General features: G+C 38.6%; 1 protein-coding gene across 1 annotated transcript; it reads right to left on the bottom strand.

The window, feature by feature from the left end:
* LOC147794976 (dysferlin-like) lies at positions 1-20,998 on the bottom strand (the record flags this gene model as incomplete). Its single annotated transcript, XM_087132375.1, has 3 exons — positions 1-126; positions 4,272-4,377; positions 20,907-20,998. Coding segments are annotated over 3 exons (309 nt in total), but the record flags the coding sequence as incomplete, so codon positions are not given.
* Between the last annotated feature and the right edge of the window lie 5,633 nt (positions 20,999-26,631).

Here is a 26,631-nt window from a genome sequence, read left to right as displayed (position 1 = left end):
CTTAAGGGTATAGGCCTACATGATCTTACCTGTAGTCTGTCCCCCTCCACCTCCGCTACCACCTCCTTTGGTAGCCCCTTCGGATCCTGGGGGTGGTGCGTACTTTATTTGTATTGAAATTTCTCCCTATGAAAAGAACAATTTGGAAAGAAATGTTACAGGAAGCAACATTCCTGTGCCTGACCATGACCGTATCTTAAATCTGGCTCAACTGGTAGAAACATTATATCTAGCAAAAGAAATCATCCTTCAACCAATCCATAATGCTCAAGCCAAGCAAATTTTGTTAACATATTTCCTCCCAGTTCCAAGAAGTGGGATGGGTTACGCTATTATCGTGGTTGTTATCACATTTCCCGATAGAAGAAACGATTGCTCACTCACCTTCCTGAATTATCCTATCCTTGATATTATTTAACTCTTACTTTTTAACTTCATTCATACAATTTTGTTTGTGGTTCAATTCCTTCACTCTACAACAGCTTAGAAAATGTGTGCACACCATATGCAAGCGAAGGTGGAGTCTTTATTATTGTGGTAACGAGAAATGGTTTCTACGGTGGCCTTTAAAGTACTTTGTTCATGAATATTACAGTAGATAATAATGATTTCGTTTTCAGAGCAAACAAAACAGCCTCTTTTTGTGACGTGTTTTAATAATAAGTGACTCTCATTTTTTTTTTTCTTCTCCCTAAAGATGCCAAACACCAAGAGAATGAGATGTGGAATATTGCACTGCGTCACCTTACACGTATTAATCCAGCAAGGAATGACTTTTTAAAAAATTTTTACCAAATCTTAAATGCAGCTACAACTTTGCCATTCATTTTATTATTGAAATTATTGTATGCCGAAAGAATAATAAATATGTGGGTATCACAAAATTTCATGTTTTTGGTGGACTCATTTTTTTATCAATGTCTGAAACTATCATAAAAAAAAGTCTGCTTTCCAAGTTCTACTGGTAATTCCTCACGAGTTACATGTATAACCATATCATTAGACCTGAACTATTTTACTCAAAATCAATGTTAACAATTCTAAATGTCCCTTGCAAAATTTTTCAGGTTGCATAGGAAGAGCTAAAAAATGGAGACAAAAAAAGGTAAAAAAAAATTAAGACAATAATGCCAATGTAATTATTCACTATCAATTGCCCTGTCTATTGCGCATGCAGAAGTTTTTCAGCGCAGAAGCCCTTATTTTGACTCCAAAAAAACTAGGCACTTTCGCAGTTAAAATGCGTTTTTAGACACCTTTGACCATTTTGGAATTGACATATGAGAACCCAGCAATGGACATTCAAGGGCAGGGTGGTGTTAGCACTAACTGTTAAAGAGATAGATGGTAGGTACGGACAGACACAGTGAAAGAAAATTTACGGAAATTACATCTTTTATTAAAAATGATCGAAACTTTGCCAAATTTTTCATTCTGTTTCACAAAACTAATCCTCAGCATAGTGGTTTAGGATGCAGACATTTGTAAAAAAAAAATTCTTGAGTTTATGCTTTTTTTCTGTTCAGTGGTATCTAATAAAATTATTTTTGCTCTTGAAACGTTTTCATCCATGATATTTCTTGTATAATTCACTATTTTTCGTAATGATGACTTTCTTGTTCTGGGTTGGACATTTTACAGTGGGAACTTTCATGCAACATTAAAACCCCTGTTTTCTATTAGATAATCTAATATCTAGTAATAAACCTTTACGTTATTTTGCAGCCTATTTAACACTCTTTCAGATGATGTGACCTTTGATGTGAAATATCTATTTGAAAGTGCAAAAATTCGCTGCAACTTGGAATGGTAAATTATGTCGCAGTTTTCAAATTAGCTTAATATACTCGCCAATGTCTTTGATGATACATACTTAAAATCGGCCATTAACGGCCATGGCAAAAATGTTTACTTTATTCATAAATTGGTAAATTGATGTTTTAGCTACAAAGATAATCAAGCGGAAAATTGCCGCAATTCATCGTTGTGCCGAAAAAAATAATTTTGTGAGCAGTCCTCGGCCGGAATTAACGCGCGTTGACGAAGAAATAAACAGCGCCCTCTGGTGCCGACATTCGTACAACACATTGCACGGGATCGCTATCGCGCGTTCAACGTCGTCGCTACAGCTAGACAGGAACCAGCTTTGTTTTAAGAGAGCAATTGTCTCGGAAAACGACCCAAGAAGATAATTTGACTGACGTCTTTCATTGTTTATGGCTGAAATCCGACCCAGTAGTGCGCTCCTGTCGTTACACCAACAACTGTACATACTGCGACGGGGATCATCATGTTCGCTCCTGCCCCAAGAAAATGACAGATTTCGGAGTCCACATCTAAGACAAACTTTTTAATTCATTCCTCATCTAGATAACCTACTCTGACAGGTAACATTTTATATATTGTTTCCTGGAGAAAAGATCAGCTGGAGGAAATATCACAGCGATATTTATTTACGTGGGCCTGCTCGGTTTGAAAGAAATTAAAATAATCAACATACCTTGTTACTTTTGCTATTGGGTCATTCCACAAAGTTGAGACACACTTTGTTACGGTGTTCCTTGTGACATCCGCAACCTTAAACATATTTTTCCAGCATGTGGATTCGAAATTGACATTGATATAAATTTTGCAAGGTTCTTGCAGGTTGTGCTTTATCCTTGCAGAGTAATATGGTAATGTAAAAATAACAGGCTGTAAGGGTTGTTTATGTAACAAGGGACACTGTCACAAAGCGTGTCTTAACTTCGTGGAATGACCCTATCATTTCATTTAGAGACCACTCAGCGAAACAGAGAACAAGATACAGCAATAAACTTACACTTCTGTAAGAACAGCTCAGAGAACACAAAAGAATGTTTTGTTCTTGTTTTGCCACGATTTTTCCTTATTTTGTGATGAAACACAAATAACGTGACTATCCGTTTGTAATACGTGAAACATCCACGAAGCAAATTGTGGCGCGCGAGAGACATTTCTTCAGAAAACAGAGGGCGCTATCGTTTACTCACGACGGACGATTTTGGCGAGCTTTTTCCATATCGCGTCTCGGAAACACCTTCCTTCGTCTAACTTGAGTACCTGGCAGACTCTAAATAACTTCCAAATACCTTTGTAATTGTTATTATAAATGTATATCGAAGTATTTCAACTGTATTCTCTGATGTCCGGGTCAGGTACGATTTTAAACCACTGTGCTCAGGCTATAAGTTATTGATTACCTGAGAGAATATTGCCGTTTCAGAACTTACTTGCAAAGCAAAATTTAAAATTTCTGATATCCTGATAATAGTGTGACCACAATAATATAGGAACCAAGTATACTCAAGAGTCACATAAATTCTTGCATCTGATGTCAATTTATAATCAAAACGACTTTTTGAATTTCCAGATTATTTTTAAATTGGCTGAAAACTGAATGCATATTTTTTCCTAGCTTTGGATGCACATGCAAGTGCATACAAATACATTGCTATCTCAACTACACAAACGCAAGAGATTTGTATGCAAGGTAATGGGTTTCTCAACTACATGTACAGTATGCTTCTGCAGCACAGGACATACATGTCAATGTACTTTGGTAGCTTGCTGTGCAGCAGAAAAAATCGAGTCAAAATTTAAACAGCTTCTTTTTTTGTTTGTTTTTTTCCCAATTCAATGGAAATCCTTCATTGGAAAATTGGCTTGTAACAATGGTTCTGGCTAAAACTGGATTTCTTGAGTGGTTACTCTTTAAGCGTGAAGAAGTTTTTGCCACAATCCCAAACTGGTCAAACTGATCCAGATCTAAGAAAAATGCCATCGTCGTGTTTGTTGATCCGGTAAGTCCGGTAAGTACATGTAACAGTATCTCCAACACAAGGTGAACTAATGACAACATCTCACTACAATCTGAAGGAGAAAATTCATTTTCAAGTCAAAGTCAGTGATGCACAGCCAGAGATATCACACATGCAAGAGATCAATGGAAAGAGTATTCACTATAATTGTCATTACATGTATACTGTAGCATAGTCATATTTTACCTTCATTTGTCACCTTTCATTTTTTTTAATGGGGGCACCTTTTGATGCTAAAAATAAAATGGATGCATGTAAAGCCTTTTTCTTAAAACAAAAACACAGGATAAAATGTCAATTTTCAAAAAGATTCAAAGTCATTCTTTTTATAAAACATGTAACAATTGTTTATGTTAACAGTTTTTTATAATACGGCAATGCTTTTACAGAAGGGCATGTACATGTGTTTATCTTCTTTGTGAACATATTTACCGTTGTTGGTCGTTTATTTCCATCCAACAGTTTGAGGGTGTTGCTGAGAGAGTGACTCTTTGATTGAAGTAGGTCACGCAAGGGAACAGTTGCCGATCCTAGTAACCTACATGTGCATACGATCAAAAACAAAATGACCTTCAGTTAATTACTGAGTGGGATCAGCAAATAATACATCCTGGATACCATGGGAAAAACAATCACAAGGCAACATCTCAACAACCCATACAGCTTGTGGTTTCAAAATGAAACCTCATCTTAATACAGCAATTTAAAAATGGTGTAATAAAGTGGTTTGTAAAAAAGGTCCCCAAAACAGCATAGTGTTTGCCTTGTGACAAATAAAATGTTGTTTTTCTTATATATCATATTTTTCATGTTGCATGTTTTTGCCTTGTCTAACATGCGATTTGACCTGTACAGCATGGGGATCGAGTCACTTGATTCAAATGAACTTAAATAATAAAAGATCTAAGGCACACCTTTGAAACCTTAATGACTTGAACTGTTGACCACACCAAGAAATACTTGTATGCAAATAAATGTAGGCGTTTATTGGTTAGTACATTTGTATATGGTGCACATACCAATACGCTGAGGTGGGGAAAGCTGCCTTTTCCCTGAATTAAGAAGACAGTTTCATTTAGTAGGAAAGTTTACCATGTTGTGAGGACAAAAGCTTGTCCCCATAGCATTTTTGGTCCCCATTACCTTTTGGGTCGCTGTGCATAACATCTAATGTACATGCATAATGGCTGTATCATGGGTCTGATCCTTCACATACATGTATGTTTCGCTACATGGACAGCTGTCAACCCCCAGGCCGAAATAGACGCGGCATCCGCAGAAGAACCTGACATCCTGAAAGATCGTTGGACAAAGTCAAGCACATCAAGTGAAGAAAATCTCTGACTTGGGCTGATGGAGGATGTCCTCTCTGACTGGAAGGACCTGCTGCCGTCGTACCAGGAGTCTCGTCAGTCTTTGAAGACATAGTTGGTGAGGCCAGAACGGGACGATTAGGAGGATCCGACACAGCTACACCTGTACGTTCTATCTTGGATAGGACCTGCGAGATGAGGGAGATTGGAGGGAAAGCATATGCCAGAGGGCCCGACTAGTTGATCTGTAGGGCATCTGTTGCCCATGCCTGTGGGTGAGGGAACCTCAAGCAGAACGTCGGAAGGTGGGCATTGTCAGTCAGAGTCTCTAAGTGCCTGAGAGAGTGTGTCTGCTGTGCTGGTGCTGATTTTCGCTACATGGACAGCTTGAGGGCTGATCCCCTGATCGATCGTCCACATGAAGAGCTGCTACGCAAAGGCAGAGGAGTTGAGGGGGGCGAGTGCCGCCCTGACGATTGATGTAGGCCACTGTCATTGAGGCATTGTTCTGTACTTCAGCGGAACAACCTACTAAGTGCTGTCAGAATTGACGAACAGCTTTGAACACCGCTTAGAGTTCTAACATGTTGATGTTTGCCTCGAGAGGCAGTGTCCTAGACCCCAGAGGAGCAGAGTGGAGAAAGAGAGGCTCTCCATCTGTCGTTACTGTCACATCCGGACTTGGAGGGACGAAAGTAAGGCTAACCCACATACAAAAAGAGGCATTGTACTATGTTCAAAGTGGCCATTTGTATCTTTGAGTTTGAGGACTACAGGCATATCATTACATACATTGGAAATAAATGTCAATCCGCATACATTGCAAAAATAAAAAAATGCAGATAAAGAGCGTCCGAATATGGAAGATCGCTCCATGATTTGAGAATCCAGATATCCTATTTCATTCAGCATCCAAGTATTATAATATTTCCGTTTATTCACTAGAACAAAGTGCATGAGCAGATAAAATGGTAATATTGACAAAAACTTCAATTACGCGGAACGCAGTCAGAAAGGCAACCACGGCAAGCCATTCACAAATGTGAGTACCGACAGTAGCCACACTTTTACCAGACCTCGTAACATTCACAATATGCACACTTTGGACACGGCCACTACAAATGAACTCATGTCCGCATAGTATGTGGGGTGTGGCCAGGCCTAACAGAAGAATATATGGAGAGCCCGGAATTATTAGATGAAAGGAACGTGTAGAATTTGTGACAATGTGAAGTTCGGTGAACTCGGATGCCCAAGGCATGGATACTGAATTGAATGGTGTGATCACCAGTCAGAGATAGAAGGGAGCCTGTCCGGAGATCACAGTTGATTGTTACTGCACCCAAGTACCTGATGACGAAGTTTCAGATGTCGGAGGGCTCAATGGGGCATTAAGTCTGCGGGTAGGGCATTGACATTTACCACAGGCATTAATGAACAAAAAAAACGGTGTGGAGAATAAACACACGGTAGGCTGATCCTATCGCGTTTTATTCACCAGGATAACTCCAGGGAATGGTTGAGAGATGCCTGCACAGCAGATTTCCTGTTCCCCGCCTAGCTGGCCCCCAGCATGGGAGTCTCAGGCGCTATCCCGCGGTCTAATGTCTAGTCTAGCAGTAGGCCTATGAGCTATTATTCGAGCCGCGGTCAGGGTTATGCATGCATTACCCAGACTCGCATCCATGATCCATGTATAGGGGGCTGTACGAGCAAATGACGTAAGGTGGCCTGCAAGAGTTTACATGTATAATGCACAGAAAAAAGGGGCAAAAAAGAACAACAAAAATACAAAAACAGTACTCCACCAGTAGGATATTTTTACTGTGGTTTTTTTTTTTCAACTTTGCCAACGGCAACCACAGACATGTAGCAAGGTCACCAGGCCTTATCTGCCAAGTTTGCTGGGTCACAGACTGCACAAAGCCCGGCTCTGTGTGGCCACGATTCATGCGGGGTATTTGGATCCCATCTAACATAATAACCAGGCACCCAGCACTTGCCTTACCCACGCGACAACACAAACTACCAAATGACAATCGGCCACAGCGAAGCGTGCAGCGCCTGCCAAGTTCACAAGGTCTAGGCTTGCTACAGGTGGGCACCGTGGCTCATGTTCCCGCTCCTCAGTAGTCCATGCATGCCCAGCAGCAATGCCCAGCCTCCACTTGTACATAGAATGTGCTTCACAAGTTTTTATTTCATCAAATAACCAGTCAATATTACCCGTAAAATTTACCCGTTTTCGTACGCACATAATTTTCTTGCATATTTCTAAGTTTTGTTTTTTGCAAGTCGCATTCAAACCCCCTTTCTGAATGTACTGATAAATCTAACATAGCCCCCTTCTAACTAAATGTTTCCCATAATTATAAAATAAAGAGACACAAGAAAAACACAAGATTCAAGTGTGATAAACCTTGAAACAGTTCTTGCACTTGAATGCCTGCTGTGCCTTGAAAGCCGTGTCGGCGGGGGAAGTTGTCATCAGCCGACCATTGCATGGACGAAGTCTTGACCTTCTTCTTGGCAGACCTTGCTCCCGAGTGCGGGTACTGGGGTGCAGTGCACGTGTTCAGGGCCCAGCAGGGCCGTAAACAATGGCGCGCACACCATGTCAATTGGCCTGTATTCATCGCGCTCTGGGCCCACACAAAGTGCGTTGCATAGACCCTGACAGCGGAGTCAGCGACACTCCATGAAGATTACCCAGGGTATTCAATCAAAGACAAAGGGGGTGTTCTGATAAATACAAATTTCTGGGTATCGTGGGGTCGACCAACTCTCCTAGATTTCCATTCAATGCAAACCTCCCAGTAACTACAGGTGTACACTAAATAAACATTGCAGGTGTGGTATGTGGCTACCGCAGACATCCGGAAATTAGATGTTTCTCCAGGCGCGGCGTCCGCAGTCATCCGTCACGAAGGGGTTAAGAAATCACTCATTATTAGTAAACAGGAATTAAGTCAATTCACAAATGCAAAACGTTACGGAATTCAAAACTCTGAAAATGCCGTAAAGACACGTCTGTAAACAATAGGTGCTGAGGAAAGAAGGACAAACATGGTGGCGGGACCACAGTGCATTTTGGAGGGTCAAGGGGCAATATGCATAATTAAGTCTTTTCAGAGAATTGTAATAGGCACATGAGAAATTTGCATATGTAGGCTGAGCAGGGGTATGTGAACGCAGGAGACTTTAAATTTTATTTATGAAAATGGTTTTTCTTCCCATGAAAAATGATGCCATCTCATTACCATTTCAGAAGCATAATGGTCTGACCGGCCATTTCAAAGCTAGTGTAGAGTGAGGCCTATTTTCATGAACAAAAACTATATTTACAGTAATAATTTCTTCTGTACCCTTAGTACTGACAAGGTAAAAGTGTGGTCGTGATACATGATCATGCATGCACATTGTGGACACTTATACAAATAAGTACATCTTGACTACCGGCAGTTTGACTGCAGAAACTTTCACTGCTCCAACAGTTTTTTCACGAATCCACAGTGCTACACGTACATGTACATTGTCGCAGGGGCACATTACCTTAAAGTAAATTTGGTGATTAATCTTGGCAGTGCAAAACTCATCTTTCACAGGAAAGCAGAGGTTGATCTACATGTGCAGTAGAAATTTATCAAGGCAGGGGTCCGGACCCTCTTTTATTTTTTACATCTGATCTTTGACAGGCCAATACAAAGGTAATACATTACACTATTTCATGTAGCAGTAATAACCTTTGAGGGATGACATCTCTTATGATTGCTTGGTGTTTGTTTTTCTTGGTTCTTTTTTGTATTTTGGGAAGGGGGGAATGGAAACCCCGTCCAGATCAGTACCTCGAAAATGCACACGTCTGCAGAACGACCCTACATGTACGTGTGTACTGTCCACTCACCCAAAACACCCTGTTGTCCATAGGTTTTATGCAAGACAAGATTTAGCCTTTCAAGATGCACCATGTTTTTCCTGATTTTTCTAAAAGCAGTTCACTCAAAACATTAAACAAGTCTGTGGAAAATCAAAGCTGCAGTAAATATTATTATACACCCAAATCAGTCAATCGTATAAAAAACTTTTTAAAAGTGTAGTCTACTTTTAATGTACCGGTAGCAATAGACTGGCTAATACACTTGCATGCATAAACATATATTCTAAGACATACATACATACATTCTACATGCATCCAGTATACCCATACATGTACATTTACATACATTGCACACTTACATGCTGCGTAAAGTAGATGTGGGGGAACCTATGTGTATCCATGTACATGTACAGTACAATAAGGCTTTTGAAGATCACTGCATTTTTCCCAAGTCATGTCTCAAGTCAAATTTTCCTTAAGTCAAGTCTCAGGTCAATTTTTTCCAAGTCAAGTCATAAGTGAAATGTTCCCAGGTCAAGTCAAGTCTTCCAAGTCAATGGACCAATTGCACCCGCCAAGTCACGTGACCTATAGTGGGTATTAAAATTTAAATATAAATTGGCTTTGTTTGTAAACAACACTAAAAATACATGTTGATATGGGGTTAATACCCACTATAGGCCACATGATTTAGCAGGAGCAACTGGTCTATTGTTGTTTATTGTATCGGGGGTAGTAGTTCTTTTCCAACTTTTTAAAGAAGTTTCAAGTCAAGTTTAATGTTATTTTTGCTAAGTTGTCAAGTCTCAAGTCAAAAAATCGTGAATGGAGTCCATGTTAGCGACTCTAAACAACAACACTGCTGCACACATCAACCTTGTACTCAGTGCATGTTTATACAGTACTTGTACAACATACCGTAACAAACACATACAAATGTGATTGTATTCACATGTACCGGTAGGAGTGGCACCAAACAAATGTCACACGCACATAGGTAACAAATCTAGTGAATGCACATGCACTGAACCATGAACAGTGGTGTTTTTGGAGCCACTACTGAGTGGAATCTGTATGTGACGGTATTGTGTGATATACATGTACTGCGTAACAGTATTTATAAACATGCATGTACCCCTATGGTGTATGTTATCCATGAACACACACTGTAACTTTTGTACACGTACATGATCATGTGCACTCCAGGTACAGTACATGTACACTGTGCTGAATATGCCCAATCACTCACTTCAGAACACAGGTCTTATTACAGTGTTGCCATCAAGAGCAACTGATTCTCAATCTAATTTTTCAATATAATTTTCTAATTGTCCTACAGACTGTTAAGTTACTTACAGTAAATGTACATTTATGTACAACATCATCTGTCTCCATTGAGGTACATGTACTTTGTGCTTTTGCCAAGGTCTTCTGATAAAAAGGCTTTAATCAGTGTTAATTCATTTTAAAACCATTTCCATCAACATAACCACAAAAATAATGATGTACATGTACATGCAATCAGCACTAAAATCAGTAATCAATCAACTAAATGACAACTTATTGTTTCAGCCCAACATGAATATGTAAATAATATAGGAACTGAATTACACAAAAATCAAACACATGTACCGGAAGCTGTTTACATCTCTTAATGGGGAGGCTTCCATCTTCATGCTCATTTAGCAGCATTTCCATTAGGGCTGTACCAAATATCCAAATATTCCAATATCTGATTGAGTATTAAATATTTGATTGTTTTTTGAATATTCAGATGCAAAACGTATCAAAAACAGAAAGAAAAAATTCTATGGGCTTATTTCAAGGTGATTCCAGACTCTTAAAAGAAGCTGGTATGTCAAACAGTAAACTAAAGACTCCGTCCTAGAATATGGAAAGAGATTCAAAATGAAACTTTAAAGTCAGGAATGTGAAAGTCAGAATTCTTGGTAATAATTACTTACTTAATGTTAATATACACTTATTAAAATAAAATGATGACACCTTCATGACAGTATGGAGTACCGAAGTGTGACGTCACTCTGAACCAGAAAGTGCAGTGCAAACGAATGGTTCATGCGCTGGTTCTCGCAATAATGCCTTCTGCACACTTATTGTGCACGTGATGTATTCACTTCGGTACTCTATTTCACATTGAAATCAAATAACAGCAGGTCTGAAGAGGAAGATGGCGGCACCCCCCAAAAAATTGAGAATTGGGCATGTAATGTACACACAAAAATGGTCTCTGGGACCACAAATTGTGGCAAAGAAACCTCTTTATTCTAACAGTATTTTTTTTTAATTAATATAGTTTTATACTGTATCTCGAAAATCGCTATGAAGATGAATACTGTACAGAAATGACAATTAGCCATCCACTGATCCCAAGCAGCGGTACCAAGAGCAACATGAACCAAAATGGGAAAGGTACATGTACATGTACATGTAATAGACTGTATTCGTGGCGTCCCCAATTTCAGTCGTATTCCTGAACATACAGTATGAATTTAAAACCCTTAATGGGATGGTACTGAGTACCAGGTGATTTTGGGGATCGGAATGAAATCATAGAATATCATCTAGTTCTTTGAGTTTAACAGTTTCAAATAAATACACTACATCGGGGAATATGACTGCATTTGGGTCCCCAACGAATAGGGCCTATTTAATCTCAATCATATTCAAAATAATTTGGCATCATGTTTGCAAGAGTGATTCGCACCCAAAAAATGGAACTCATATAATAAAATGCAAGTTTCACGAGCTCTCCTTCACTCATTGCTTATACATGTAAATTGCATTAGGCCTGCAGTAAGGTCGCACTGGTTCCCATTGTTAAATTGGGACTATAATAGATGGTGCAAAAACCTTTCTGCAGCACTGAAGTAACACTGATATAAAGTACGTACACGTACAGACAGTAAAAAAATTTTTAAACCCACTCCAATCAAAATTTTTAAAAAATGGGTAAAAAGTATTATAATCCCTCTATTGCCCACAACAGAGTGCGGCACTCAGTGTGCTGAAATACTATTGTTCTTTCACCGCTTGTTGTTTAGATTTGGGCAACTTACTCATTACCTTTTTTCAATTTGTCATTATTCAATCCTGAACAACTACAGGATCAATCCTATTTGAGACAAATATTGTATTTTTTGTAATCTCTCAATACAATATAAAAATGCTGTCCACAAGGGCCCCCACTCCCTTCAACACACACGACCTGCTCAATACAATAAAACTTGCTCAGGCATGCTCATGCATCGACTCAGTTGAATACCCCTAGCCCGCCAATGTACATGTACCAGTACTTGAGATCACCACCTTAACGGTAGTGATTAGTCAAAATGCAGGCTGGTTTGAGTATTTGGCTAATTAGAAATGAGCACTCGTGTCAAAAGCTTGTGGGATTCCAGAATGTCATTGTGGATGCATTTAGGGCGACTATGGCGCACTAAAACTAGAAGTACCCTCCAGGAAACATTTGGCATTTGTGTGGAATACTTAATGGTACTCCACAAAATTTTCACAAAATAGGTATTTAGAATTTACTTGAAAAGAACAAATTTCCAAAGTGTACTTATTTGTAGCAAATTGAAATATTTATATCAGAGACATTTGATCAAAATGTCAACCCAGAAAAGTGACTCCATGGTTCATTGGTGCAATTTGAAAAACCTGAACTTCACACGCTAATATTTTAATACATATACAAATGCAAATACCCATGAGGATAAAAATGTAATTTAATATGTACAAACGTGGCATGTACTTGTACATGTACACAGTGCAGACCTTCAAAAAAAAAAACCTGCAGAGAATTTGGAAACCACTCTGGGCCCCCAAAACCCTTACTCCTGCTCTGCTCTGCTCCACACACAGAGTTTCACATTAATTTACTGGGAACACACTGAATACACTTTTTACGACCACCTTTGGGCCACTTTCTCTTGCCTATATGTGGAACACGTCAGCATGCATTACACTATGCAGGTTTGTTTCACAGTAGGGTGGGGGAGCACGAAGTCACTGAATAGGGTTCACACACAACTACATGTCCATACATGTACGGATACAGGAGCAGAGACAGATTCATGTACTGTGTATATATTGTATATTATACATTTCAAGCACACATGCAAGTTTTCCCAGTAATTATGATATACATGTACCACACCCCTGAGCTCATAAAAACAACATTCCAGTCACACAATATACATGTACATGTAAATGTGCAATGGGTTAAAACAAATATGCAATGGCTTAAAACAACAAAAGAAAGTCATGCCCATACTGCCATATGGTCTTTATACCAGTATATGTACATGTACCAGTACATATAAATGTCTTCACGAAGTAATGCAGCACCATTCTCCATGCAAGAATTGGTATTGATTGAAACCTAAAAAAAACCCAAAACAAAACACCATATGTACATGTACCACAGACCTGTGTCAGCGATGTTTATGTTTACTGGTACTTTGCATGCACTGTAGAGCATATCCAGTACACATTGCTCATACAATGTTAAACACTGATATTATACCTGTAACATGGCCATTTTCATAATAACATAAGGGATCAGTGCAAGGTTACAATAATTATTTACAGCACACAAACAGGGAATGTGCAGATGTAAATGACCTTGCATTATATGCCAATTCCAAAAATTTGTACACGTACATTTCATATAGTTTTGAAGGTTTGTACATTATAATTCCTAAAAAGTATGTTCTTTGATTTTAAACATTTTTTCAAGCGTTTCCAGCATCAGTACACAGATGCCAAGGTCAGAAATCAGCTGGGAGTGAGATTTTTTTGCGCATTTGCAGTCTCCATGCGAGGGAGCGAAGCGACCAAGCGGGGGGAGGGTGTGGGTGTCCCCCCTCCCAAAGTAGGGAGCTTTAACACTTTGTAGTTCAAAATCATGTGATTTGGTGCATTTCGAAGTGGCTATTTTAACTTATTCTAAAAACAGGGTTTCAAACAATCTGGAATGAACTACAGAAGTCACTCATTTTAAATGGTCCATCATGTTTTTTCCATGATATTGCATGATATCAATGCAAGTCCATGTCATAAACAAAATGAAAAGGGCAGTCCATTGAAAATGTACATGTACAGGGGCACAAATTCAAATGTCATTTTCTCTCAGCTTCTGCACTTGTTTTTAACTTTGTCTTTGGAAAACTCTCTGGATTTGGTGAACTTGATGGCCAAGACAGCTCATCTAGATATAGTGTCTCTATTTGCTGGCCAACAGGGTCTTACCATACTGAAGTAATGAAAAGCGGAGATGTTGTCTGTATGTACATGTACATGAGGGTGTAGTGGTTTGCTGGCAAACAGGGTCTAACCATACTGAAGTAATGAAAAGCGGAGATGTTGTCTGTATGTACATGTACATGAGGGTGTAGTGGTTTGCTGGCCAACAGGGTCTTACCATACTGAGGTAATGAAAAGCGGAGATGTTGTCTGTATGTACATGTGCATCAGGGTGTAGTGGTTTGCTGGCCAACAGGGTTTTACCATACTGAGGTAATGAAAAGTGGAGATGTTGTCTATATGTACATGTACATGAGGGTGTAGTGGTTTGCTGGCCAACAGGGTCTAACCATACTGAGGTAATGAAAAGCGGAGATGTTGTCTGTATGTACATGTACATGAGGGTGTAGTGGTTTGCTGGCCAACAGGGTCTTACCATACTGAAATAATGAAAAGCGGAGATGTTGTATATATGTGCATGTGCATCAGGGTGTAGTGAATTTCCAAAAAGTTTGAATCTTAAGTTCTGATTATGGCTAGAATGATGTTCTGCAGGCTTCGGCAAATCCACACTGGAATCGGGTACAATCGCCTCCAAATTTGGAATTCACACCACCGCCGATTCCATAACCTTGAGATCTGATTCCAGGAACAGTCCAGCGATTCCAGAAGACTGTCATGTAAAATGATCCATCGATTTTTGAAAAAAATGTGTGGTTTTATGCCAAATCAAGGAACCTAAACCGCACGGCTTTATTTTCGTTGTCAAAAAACTGAAGTCCGGGGCAAAACGTGGCCCACATGCTTTGCGAAATCGCAGCGGCACCGTGTAATACTCCAACTAATTTGTCTACAGAATGCAAATGGCCCACTGTTAGCTGCATACCAATTGTGACTCCTTAACCCTAACCCCCTAGGCTCCTGCACTAGAAAGCATACTGAACCTCACAAAATCCAACAGGTTCATGTACTTGTCTATGTACTTGTACATGCAGGTTAGTGTACCAAACCTGATAAACTCCAACAGAATGAGCCCGTTGGAGTTTGAGTGATATGGTATGGATGGGTCTATGCAGTATAGGATGACTTGCATTGAACAGTACCAAACCTGACAAAATCAAGCTTAGTCCAACAATTGGTATAGCAAGTCAGACACTGCACACAATGACTCCTGTATGTCCCAACTCACACAGAATCCAACACCATCTCCCTGGGCCTTTCATCCCAAGTCTCACAAAATCCAACAGCAGGTTCCTAAGGTACGGTACCAAACCTGCCAAAACCTGCTGTTGGAGTATGGCAAGTTTTGGGCAGCTAAGGTTAACATGCTGAGCATTTGGGTGCTCCATTGTGATCGTGAGCGATGAAAAGTTTTTCCCACATGCCAAATTCCTTGCAATGAAATTTTTTGTTGCTGATTACCCTCTATTTCTTATTGGAAACTCAATTGTAACATCCGAAGGATCGACACCAATTAGCAACTCATTCCTTGGAGTGCTTAAGGTACATGTACATGTACTTCCCAAAAAAATTGTCCACTGAACCTACGTCACATTTTAATCTTCAAGATCGAAGTAAACCGTGGTGGGAAAAGTAGGCCTACTGTACATGTTCTTTGTCACATATTACAAAACTTTGTTCAGAAGTGAAAGAAAAAACCTAAACAATGCAGCCCTTTATCTGATATTAATTCTTCCTTTACCATGAAATACTCCAAATGCAAGTAACTAACATTTGAAAATTCCCATGATACCAGCTTTTGGAAATTCCCCAAATCCCACAAACCTTGACATGAAATCAGCGATCCGAAGTTGTTTAAAGTCAAACATTTCCAGGGTTTGCCAACTAAACTTAAACCATTCATAAGAAGGGAGAAGCTGGAGAGATCGGCAGTGGCATCGGCCAAGGTGGAGATCGGTGTTCAAATTCGTGCATGTTTGTAATAGTCCTGCATGCATCGACTGCTCTCCATTAGTGCACATAGATGTACGGACCTGTTGCTGTGGGCCGACTGCAAGCATTTCTTTGCGGATACTTCATGTTTAAGTCTGTGAGATATGCACCATGATTACCATCATTCACTCTGCCAAACAATCTTTGACTACTTTTCATCCTTCATTTCTACCATAAAGAAAAGAAATTCTACTCAACCTGTTGAGTGAATTGAAGGTCAAAATAATGAGCAATTCTCAAAATTTTCCGTCTCCACCTTGGAACAACACTAATGGCCTCATGTTGAAGCTGGTAGCGGGGATACACACAGGAAAAATGTAGCTTCAGGCATGTTCACCAACGATTGCACAAACAGACCGTTGACGCAAGCGGTGCTCTGCGGCGCGAGAGCAGTCCAGTTTTGATGTAATTTACAATCGAAAGATCAAGAAAACTATTATACATGTAGTTCATCGTCAGTGGAATAAGGTCATATTTTTGGGGGACTTTAAGGAAAAAAAAATTTCTTCAGTATGTTTTTGGTGGCATGAAAATAAAGGTGCTTTCTTGTCAAATACGCTTTTTAGAACTCATGGTCACTTCTACATAAACTGGAAACTTGAAAGCCGGCGAGCTACATGTACGTAGATTGATAATCTTTTCCCATAAATGATGTAATTCTATCAAGTTAAAATTTCTGATTTAAAAATCTGTAATGATAATCATAAAAGGGGATAATGTTTAATGACAAGTGTTTAGGAAACAACTTACAAGTGCATTTTGCATGTAATCTTAGGTATACTCGACATGGCATTGGCACATGTAAAAATTGGATTCGATTCTGAGTGGAATCGCGACTCCTGGACCGAATCGGAATCGATTCCAAAGATGGTGGACTCGCCCAACACTAATGTTCCAGCAATATTTAAGACCTACCATATAAAAAAAAAAATTCTAAAGATCTTTGCTTAACCAAAATTGGATAGAAATTTCTCCCAAAAGTGCCAAGTCGTGGTGAACCAGCTTATTCTTAAAAGCTTTTTTCAGATCTGGTTTCTTTCTTCCATGGAGTTTCTCTGGTTTTGTTTTGTGTTTAAATTAAAGTAGCTAAAGTCAGTGCTCTAAAACCTCCACTTCCTTTGTGCATAGCTAAAAGCTGTTCCTTCAAGTTTTTCCTACTTGTCCACTGAATGACTGCAATGCCATGGTATGACCACCAGAGAGGGTAAAAGAGTTAACAGGCATATCTGCCTTTGCAGTCTACCAAGGAACATTTCAAGGTGATAGAGAGCGTTTGCCTGCTATCTCCTCCAACAACCATTATTTTGCTCTGTACAAAGTTATTTGACAGTACAGTGTATAGAAACTGGTAGATTGCTGTGTCCTGACTTCAGGGTATCATGCTGCAAGCAATGTTCGCCATGCTCTGCAACAATCAAAGTGGTCTTCTATGATTGACCTTGATTGGGCAGACTTTGTTACCAACTTGGGCTAGTTTTGTGTTTATTTGCTGTATTTTCACACAATGGTGGGGCTTAAAGTTCATGTTACTTTTTGATTGAAAATGCATCAAAATTTTGTGTGAAAGCTTAAAATGTCATTGTGAAAAGGATGAAAAATCTTTCACACTAGTTTTACTGGAGGGATGGGAAGGTGGAAAGGAGTTTTTATTATGCAAACGGTTTTAATTGTGCCATGAGAGACGTCAAAACATGGGCTTCACGAACGAAAAGTTTGCCGACTACCATTTTTTGCATTTTTTTTAACGGAAGGTCTACTCTTTTAATGCAGTATATCCACAGTGCTTATTATACCGAATCTTCCAATTCTGGGCATTATCATGTTCGTGACTTGTGAAGGTGTTTCTGTTGGTGAATTCTTTCAAGGTCTGAAGGTCTAGGCATTATGTGTGTTTCAGTGTTTGGCATCATTTGCAAAGAGGGGCCCGGTGTTTCACAAACAGTCCTTCGCATTTCTCCTTCATGGCGGCGGCCAAGTCTTCGCGAATCGGCCTTTACCTTCACAAAAGAAAGGACTCCCAAGACAAGTGTTATTTTTGAAATTGCACCTTATTCGCCAAGAATTCTTCACAGTAAATCGATCACGAAAAAGTCCTATATTTTTGAGTCGTACAGTATCTTATGTTTACAAAAATTTTGTTAGCCTCATTGATTCTGCATACATGTACCGGTATATCAGTACAGTATATTGTGTATAGTTCTGTTGAAATGAGCCTCATTGATTCTGCATACATGTATATCAGTACAGTATATTGTGTATTGTTCTGTTGCAGTGAGCCTTGTTGATTCTGTATACATGTATATCAGTACAGTATATTGTGTATAGTTCTGTTGAAATGAGCCTCATTGATTCTGCATACATGTATATCAGTACAGTATATTGTGTATTGTTCTGTTGCAGTTAGCCTTGTTGATTCTGTATACATGTATATCAGTACAGTATATTGTGTATAGTTCTGTTGAAATGAGCCTCATTGATTCTGCATACATGTATATCAGTACAGTATATTGTGTATTGTTCTGTTGCAGTGAGCCTTGTTGATTCTGTATACATGTATATCAGTACAGTATATTGTGTATAGTTCTGTTGAAATGAGCCTCATTGATTCTGCATACATGTATATCAGTACAGTATATTGTGTATTGTTCTGTTGCAGTTAGCCTTGTTGATTCTGTATACATGTATATCAGTACAGTATATTGTGTATTGTTCTGTTGCAGTTAGCCTTGTTGATTCTGTATACATGTATATCAGTACAGTATACTGTGTATAGTTCTGTTGAAATGAGCCTCATTGATTCTGCATACATGTATATCAGTACAGTATATTGTGTATTGTTCTGTTGCAGTTAGCCTTGTTGATTCTGTATACATGTATATCAGTACAGTATATTGTGTATAGTTCTGTTGAAATGAGCCTCATTGATTCTGCATACATGTACCGGTATATCAGTACAGTATATTGTATATAGTTCTGTTGAAATGAGCCTCATTGATTCTGCATACATGTATATCATTACAGTACATTGTGTATTGTTCTGTTGCAGTTAGCCTTGTTGATTCTGTATACATGTATATCAGTACAGTACATTGTGTATAGTTCTGTTGAGGTGAGCCTCATTGATTCTGCATACATGTATATCAGTACAGTATATTGTGTATTGTTCTGTTGCAGTTAGCCTTGTTGATTCTGTATACATGTATATCAGTACAGTATATTGTGTATAGTTCTGTTGCAGTGATGTCCCCAGTTTCTTCATGTTTTGTGTTATAGCAAGGCTACTGATGGAATTGACTCATCAGCTGGGGATCCAACAGTACTATCTCAACAACGTGCGAAAGTGCATCCCTCACCTGGACTGCATAACTTTATTTAGTGCTTCTAAATACATGTAGGATGTATAATACGTACATGTATGTACATGTACATTGTGTGAATACATCATTGTTGACTTGTTCAATAATGCTTTTTTTTAAAGATGGATTAAACAGGCGTTACATGAGTGCAGTTTCAATGTTACATCTGCAAAACTGTTCTCAAGGCCAAACAAGATCACTCAATGAAAGTTTGAAAAGGAATGACAGAAGTTCAATAATAACTGTACATGTACGTACATGTACATGTAGCTGATTTTTGAATGTGTGAGAATCATTGAATATTAATAATCATTTAATATCAATAATTAAAAACATTTTTCTTGGCAAAAAAACTTAACTGTACATGTACATGAACATGGACATTACATAGCATTTTCAACAATCAGCAAAGACCTGGTTAGAACCCATTTTCTGGACGGTGACATTAACTTTTTAGGAGAAAAGCATTCCTTCAGTTTATCTCAAAATTTAAAATGAAACAGTGGATTATGAAATTGCTAAGTTTTTACAGTCTTGTGTTTTAATTCATTATGACCACTTGGCCTTTGTGGTGAGGAGATTTGGATGTAATACAAGGTGTCAATGTTACGTACACATTAGTTTATCAACACCTTTTTTTTTCCAGATTTAAGCCCTTAGAGATTATAAATCTTTTAGTACATGTAGATGGATGACTATGGTCTGTAAATTAAAACAGCTTGTCAGTTACATTCTTTGAGATCGTTGTGTTTGTGGGACAACTGTCAAAACTAAAAATGGCAGTTTTTCAAATTGTAACTAAACACGTTTCAGTTTTGTTTTGAGTCTGTTTCAATCCGTAGAAAAGTGAATTCTTGTAAAGGGGTCTCCTTAAGAGATACGTCTGCACTTTGTGTGACAGCCCTCAATATATGGTACACTGATTAATTGTGTGGGCGCAACCAACATTTAATTGTTTCTGCATTTAAAGTATCATATTTTTAGATTAGATTAAGTTTTTGAACACTTCAAAAATTTCACTATTATGTCACACTTTGTTTCCCAACCCGACCGGCAGACAGACAGATACCCGATAGTACAAGTATTTATTATGTAATTATGTACCTGATAATACATGTATCGGTATGTACTTTTTAACTTACCTCTTTGAAATGGTCTCGGTCTTTTTGGTCTCAAAACAAGTCTCGATCTCAGACTCTCAGGTCTCAACCACAACACTAACACCCTGAACACAGACTACTATATTTTATAATCATTGCCTAAAAAAAGAGGGAGGAGGGAGGGTAATTTATATACTTGCCTATTACGTCCGATTTTCTCATGATCCTTCACTTCCACTTCTAAGGAATCTGCTGACGTGAGTGGTTTGCCACCAAGATCCCAGGTAAATGTCTGCGTGAAGTCAATTTTACAAACATTAGTATTATGTTTGCATGTAAAGACAGTGTTCCAGACATGTAAACACTCAACTGCTCTGCACACAAAGCATTTACTTCAAAATAATGCTGCATGTACTTGTACACGAATTGTACAGGTACATGTAAGTGCCAGTTTAATGGACTTACTACTACATGTACATGTAGATGCACAGTATGTTAATCACAGGCCTTATCAGGTCTACCTTACCAGTATGATAGATTTGTCAACAAACTGATGACAAATTATTTTCTCACAAATTGGAATGCACAGTTAGATCAATATCCAATTATAAACTGATATGATCAGTCATTTAAGATGTATCTGTAACGTGTGCGCTGGCGCAATTTGGTTGTTAAATTTAAAAACAGGCCATCTACCACCATACTGATTGCACCCACCAAGTCACATGACCTACTAAATAGTGGGTATTAAATATCTACAAACATGGCATCCACCAAAAGCAAAGTGTTTCATAAGTACCATTTACCAAAAATAAAGCTGATGGTAGGTACATGTACAGTACTCAGACTACTGCTGTGCTGGGTAATTGGCTTTGTATTAAACTAAAAACACATGTTGCTATAGAGTTTATACCCACTCTACATGTACTGTATGTCACGTGATTTAGCAGGCGCAATCGGTCTATCAACAGTGTGCATAAATAAAAATTCACGTTAGCTTCAGCTGCCTGAGTTTGGTCATCTAATTCAATAATACATGTAAAAACAAAAAAATTCAGTCAATTTTTGGTATCCATTTGTTCTTTGGAATTAATGTTGTCTCTGTTTCCAATTCCCAGGTGTATACAAGGATTTTTATCTTCCAAATTCTGCCATTACTATGATTGCTATGATAACCATGTTAACTGTCTATTACATTAGCATGAACTGATGAAAGACCAACATGGCAGCTCGCAAGCCGTATGGGCAATTTAAAAAATCTGGGGTCCAAAAGTGTAATTTTTCATGTCCCTTTTACATCTGACCTTTGTTGTTTGACATTGGAATATCACTGGAATTGATTTCATACTATCACTATTTGTTTGACAGGTATTAGAAAATGTGTCTACATGTCCATAGTCTAGAGGAAAAAAGTTGGGCCATAAACTGAAAATGTACACACACAGATGGAGACACGAGAGTTCATACGCTGTATATCAGAAATGATGGAGAGCAACCCATTTTTGATCCTTAACCTCAAGTCTCTATGCATTTTTGTGAGGAACTAATACATGTAGTCATTCACAATTCTTCAACTGTGTAAGAAAAACTGGATACCATCCCCAAAATCCTCCATTATTTCTTATGTGTTCCTTGGAAGGGTGATTACACACATCTCCAGATAAATGTACAGTAAATTGCAATTGAAAGTTAACACCAAAATGGGAAAATCTTTTCACACTTTTCTCTTCCCAGGTAATTCCTTTTCATTTCACAAATTGTGAAAAAGTGTGCAAACAGTGGGGAAAGATTTTTACCCTTTTTCACACAAGCGGGAAAATGTTTTCACAGATTTTCTGTGGAAGTGGGAAAATAATTTTGCAATTAAGTAGTATTGGTGCATGTACATGTAGACCCAAGGAAGTTTTTGTTCTCTGTGGTTTCAAACATGAGCATCTCTGAATATGGAAAGTAGAGGAAAATTAGTCTCAGACAAAAGTACTTCAATTCTCTGGAATATCCAGAAGATTACTTAAGGAAGACAAAAAACTTCAAAGCAGTATGTTTCTCGGTTTGGGGCAAAATACAATGCGAAATCAAAGCTGGCAATGGTAAAGGTCGGAGATCAGCACTGAACAGCTGAATTACAGTAGATTCCTGTTATAACAGAATTGAGTGTTATAACCACACAGCTTAGCATTAACCAATTTGGATGGACACCCCACATGTGCACCACATACATGTATGTGCACGTGTACAGATACATGTATATATCCACATGTTGTCATGTGTGTGAATTACGTTTACATGTATTGGTACATAAAATCTCGAAGTTTTCATGACGCTGATAAAAAAAAAATCACCAAATCTCTTAAAAAACCACCACAGGACTTCATGCATGCCGCACCGCATCACGAAAAATGCACTGCATCCACACCCGCTGTGACACCTGACTGCTAACTGCATGCCCATTCATGGACAGTTCAATCGCTGACTTTTTCCAATAACCATGTGACCACAGAAAGTGACATATCATCAGAAAACCCAAGTTAAAACAGACCCGATATGTCATTTTCGTGCCCAACACTATCGGCGAAAAGAGGAGATTTGTTACATAAAGATAAACATACAATTTAAGCAGTTGATTTTATTTATCAGTAGAAAAAAAACTTTCGGTAACAAAATACTACACGTAGTATCTCAAGGTTGATTATTTTGTATGCCAAACTACACCACGAAAATAAATAAAAAGTGGGCAAATAAGCCATGTTGCCCCAGCAGAGCATGTTAAGTTTGTTGTAATATACACATTTCATGTGCTCCATGACTTCATGACTTGGGAACTCCCAATGAATTACTAAAAAACCAGACAACTTTTTAAAAATTTATTTTCCAACATCGATGAGTGTTTATTTATGGTAATCCGAGAAAACATGTGGGCACGGCTCGCTGTGGTGAGCAAATACTCGCAATGGCGCTGCATGGACCGGATGGCTCACGTGGTGAGTTGGCCCTGACCGGCCCCAAGCGCAGCGCAGTGCAGCCTGTGTAATGGACTCTTTACTGCAAGTCATGCGGGTGGGGCCAGTGTGGAGCATTTCGCTGCACCATGCTTCTCATTTTTGCAAGTTTCTGCATAATTTTTGGAACCTTTTTGCACCACTTTCTCAAAATGTTCACACTGTTTTCGCGCAGTTTTTTCTCAATGTTTTCACAAATGTTTCATTCCATGTTCGCAAAAATTCCAACCGTTTATGCACGATTTTTTACACTGTTTTCGCACCTCATTTGCTCCTTTTGCATCTGATTTGCTGTGAATTTGCTGTGAATTCGCAGGGAGGAAAAGTTGTGGTCAAAATGCGAAATCTTTTTGCATTTTCTCCCATTTTTTTCGCCACGTTAACTTTCAAATGCAATGTACTGTAATTTCCTCTGTGCCTACAATTATCAGTTATAGTGAACTTCGAATGGACTTCAGACTTCCATTGACAAGTAAACCAACGTGTACAAGTACGGTAGATGCTCTGTAGAGCATTTTACAGCCTCCTGACGCAACCATTGGTTATTTTTCTTGCAATTTTAATATGCCTTTTTTAGTTGAACTTTTTTCTTCATATATTTGCCTGAAACTTTCTAAAAGTTAAAAGGAACTAGTAGAAGTATACCAAAATTGTAAATACCGACATTTGTAGAGTGAGTTGGCCATTTCACACCTGATTTAACTATGTTTTCAAACTTCCAATTCTTTGTTACACAGAATGCACAATGCATGTCCAGCTTTTGGATTTCTCAGGGACGGATTATGTCACTGGTCTGTCTAGGGTGTATTCCATCCACGTCCATTTCCGCGGATTTGTAACTTGAGGATTGGTCGATTGTCAAATTGATTGTATCCAAGTCAGAACCTCTTTGCACAATTACACACTTATTGCACTGACATTTTAAGAGTTTATGTTCCAAAATTGTTTGCAATCTCGTACAAAACGATGCACATAGAGCATGTACAAACCGTATGATAATGCATGTCAATCCTTCCACTTACATGTAGATGTATTTTGTGCACATGCGGAAAAATATGGCAATTTTTTCATTGTTACTTTCTGTTGTTTGTTAAAATGGTGACGCGTGCCAGCAAATGACAATACCAAAATCCATCTGTGGAGATCTTCTGCAATGTGTAAAAGTTTGCTGAATTTTTACACACTGTACCTGAGAAATATATAATCAGGCTTCAGATTTCGTTTTGCGATGTGTTTCTTGTTAATCATAAGTGACATTTAAGAGAAAATGGGGGAAGATGTCTGTGAACGTTCCATCTCCATGTATACTGGTAATTGAAAGAGTGTTTCAAAAAGAATACCATGTTTTGTTTAAATTGCGAATTGTCCTTGATTAGTTTTAACAATTTCAACTTTGGCTCTCGGTCGATCAAATCGACTGATGGTCGGCCATGATTTATGTGTACACATATGCATGTAGTCGTACACGAACACTGCACTCTCTCTTTACTTTTTCAATGCACGTATACGTGTACATGTATACATGCACTTCTGCAGACAAATGATTCTTGTGCAAATTTTTCAATTCACAATACCTTTAAAATACTACCGATGTTTTTATCGGGTGTAAATACAGATGGCACTTTACCCGGTATTTCATTTGTTTGGATAAACTGGAGAAGTGAATTTAAAATGGGAAAGACAGTGGACATACAGTCCATTGCATTTGAAAGTTAACGCTGCGAAAAGGAATGGGAAAAATGCGAAAGGAATTCGCATGTGGATTTTGACCACAATTTTTCCCTCCTGCAAATTCGCAGCAAATAGGATGCAAAAGGGGCTAATGACATGCGAAAAAGGTGTAAAAAATCTGCGTAATGGGTGCAATTTTTGCAAATGAGGCGTGACATATTTGCAAAAACATTGCGAAAAAATCAGTGTGCGAAAACAGCGGGAAAGTGGTATGAAGAGTTTGCAAAAACGGTGTGAAAGGTTGCTAAAATAATGAGGAAACTTGTGAAAATGAGAAACAAGGTGTGGTGAAATGCTCCCCATTGGCCCCACACGCATGACTATTATGCAGTGAAGAGTCCATTCCAAGGCGGCGGTAAATTAAAACCCTGTCTGACATTTTGGAGAGAAGTTGAATACCAATTGTTTGATTACTGACACAATTAGTCATGGTTACCAAATTCCTTTCTTGTCCTCATCTACTCTGTTTTATGCCAGGAACAATAGGTTCAGCCTAGAAAATCCAATTTTTGTCAAATCCACCATTGATGATATGTTACATAAGAATTGCATAATCGAGGTCAAGTCCAAACCCCAGTGTTACAATCCTTTGACAGCTGCCTAACAGAAGAAACTACGTTTAGTCCAGGATCTTTGTCATACTAACAAATTTGTTGCTAAAAAAGTGATTTCAAATACGAGGACCTAAATCACATCACCCAGGTTTTGGATATTAATCAGTTTTACATGTATTACAATTTTGAGTCTGGGTATAGTAATATTGATATTCACCATATTGGGTGCCAGTTGAAGGTTTGGCTTCAGTAGCAGGGCAGGTGATTTCTATAAGCCCTGTTCTTGGGCCAGTTACCAGGCTTATGACAAGGAATTGTTATTGCACGATCGAATCGCGACTCTCTTGGTATCAGTCTCTTATCCTTACTTCAGGCGATCTCCGTGAAATGGAGTTTTTGAAAAGGAATATCCACATATTGAATGGTTTCTCTTTCAAGTTTTGCCTTGTTGCAACCACGCAGTTGTAAACAGATGCCAGTGATTCTGGTCACAGTGGCTTTGTGCCAGGCAAACCAGAATTACATTTTCACGGCACATGGACCCCACTTGAAAGAATCAAAGCTACATGTACATCTGGCGTGAACTCAATGCCATTCTGCGCATTCTCTCTCAAGCTGGCAGCGTACTTGCTCTGAAAAGA

This window comes from Acanthaster planci, unplaced genomic scaffold, assembly GCF_054643075.1.
Source record: "Acanthaster planci isolate LZ-2023a unplaced genomic scaffold, COTS_SCS Contig240, whole genome shotgun sequence".
NCBI classification, from domain to species: Eukaryota; Metazoa; Echinodermata; class Asteroidea; order Valvatida; family Acanthasteridae; genus Acanthaster; species Acanthaster planci.
Note: the sequence above shows the minus strand (reverse complement) of the source record. Positions and strands in the feature narration are given on the sequence as shown.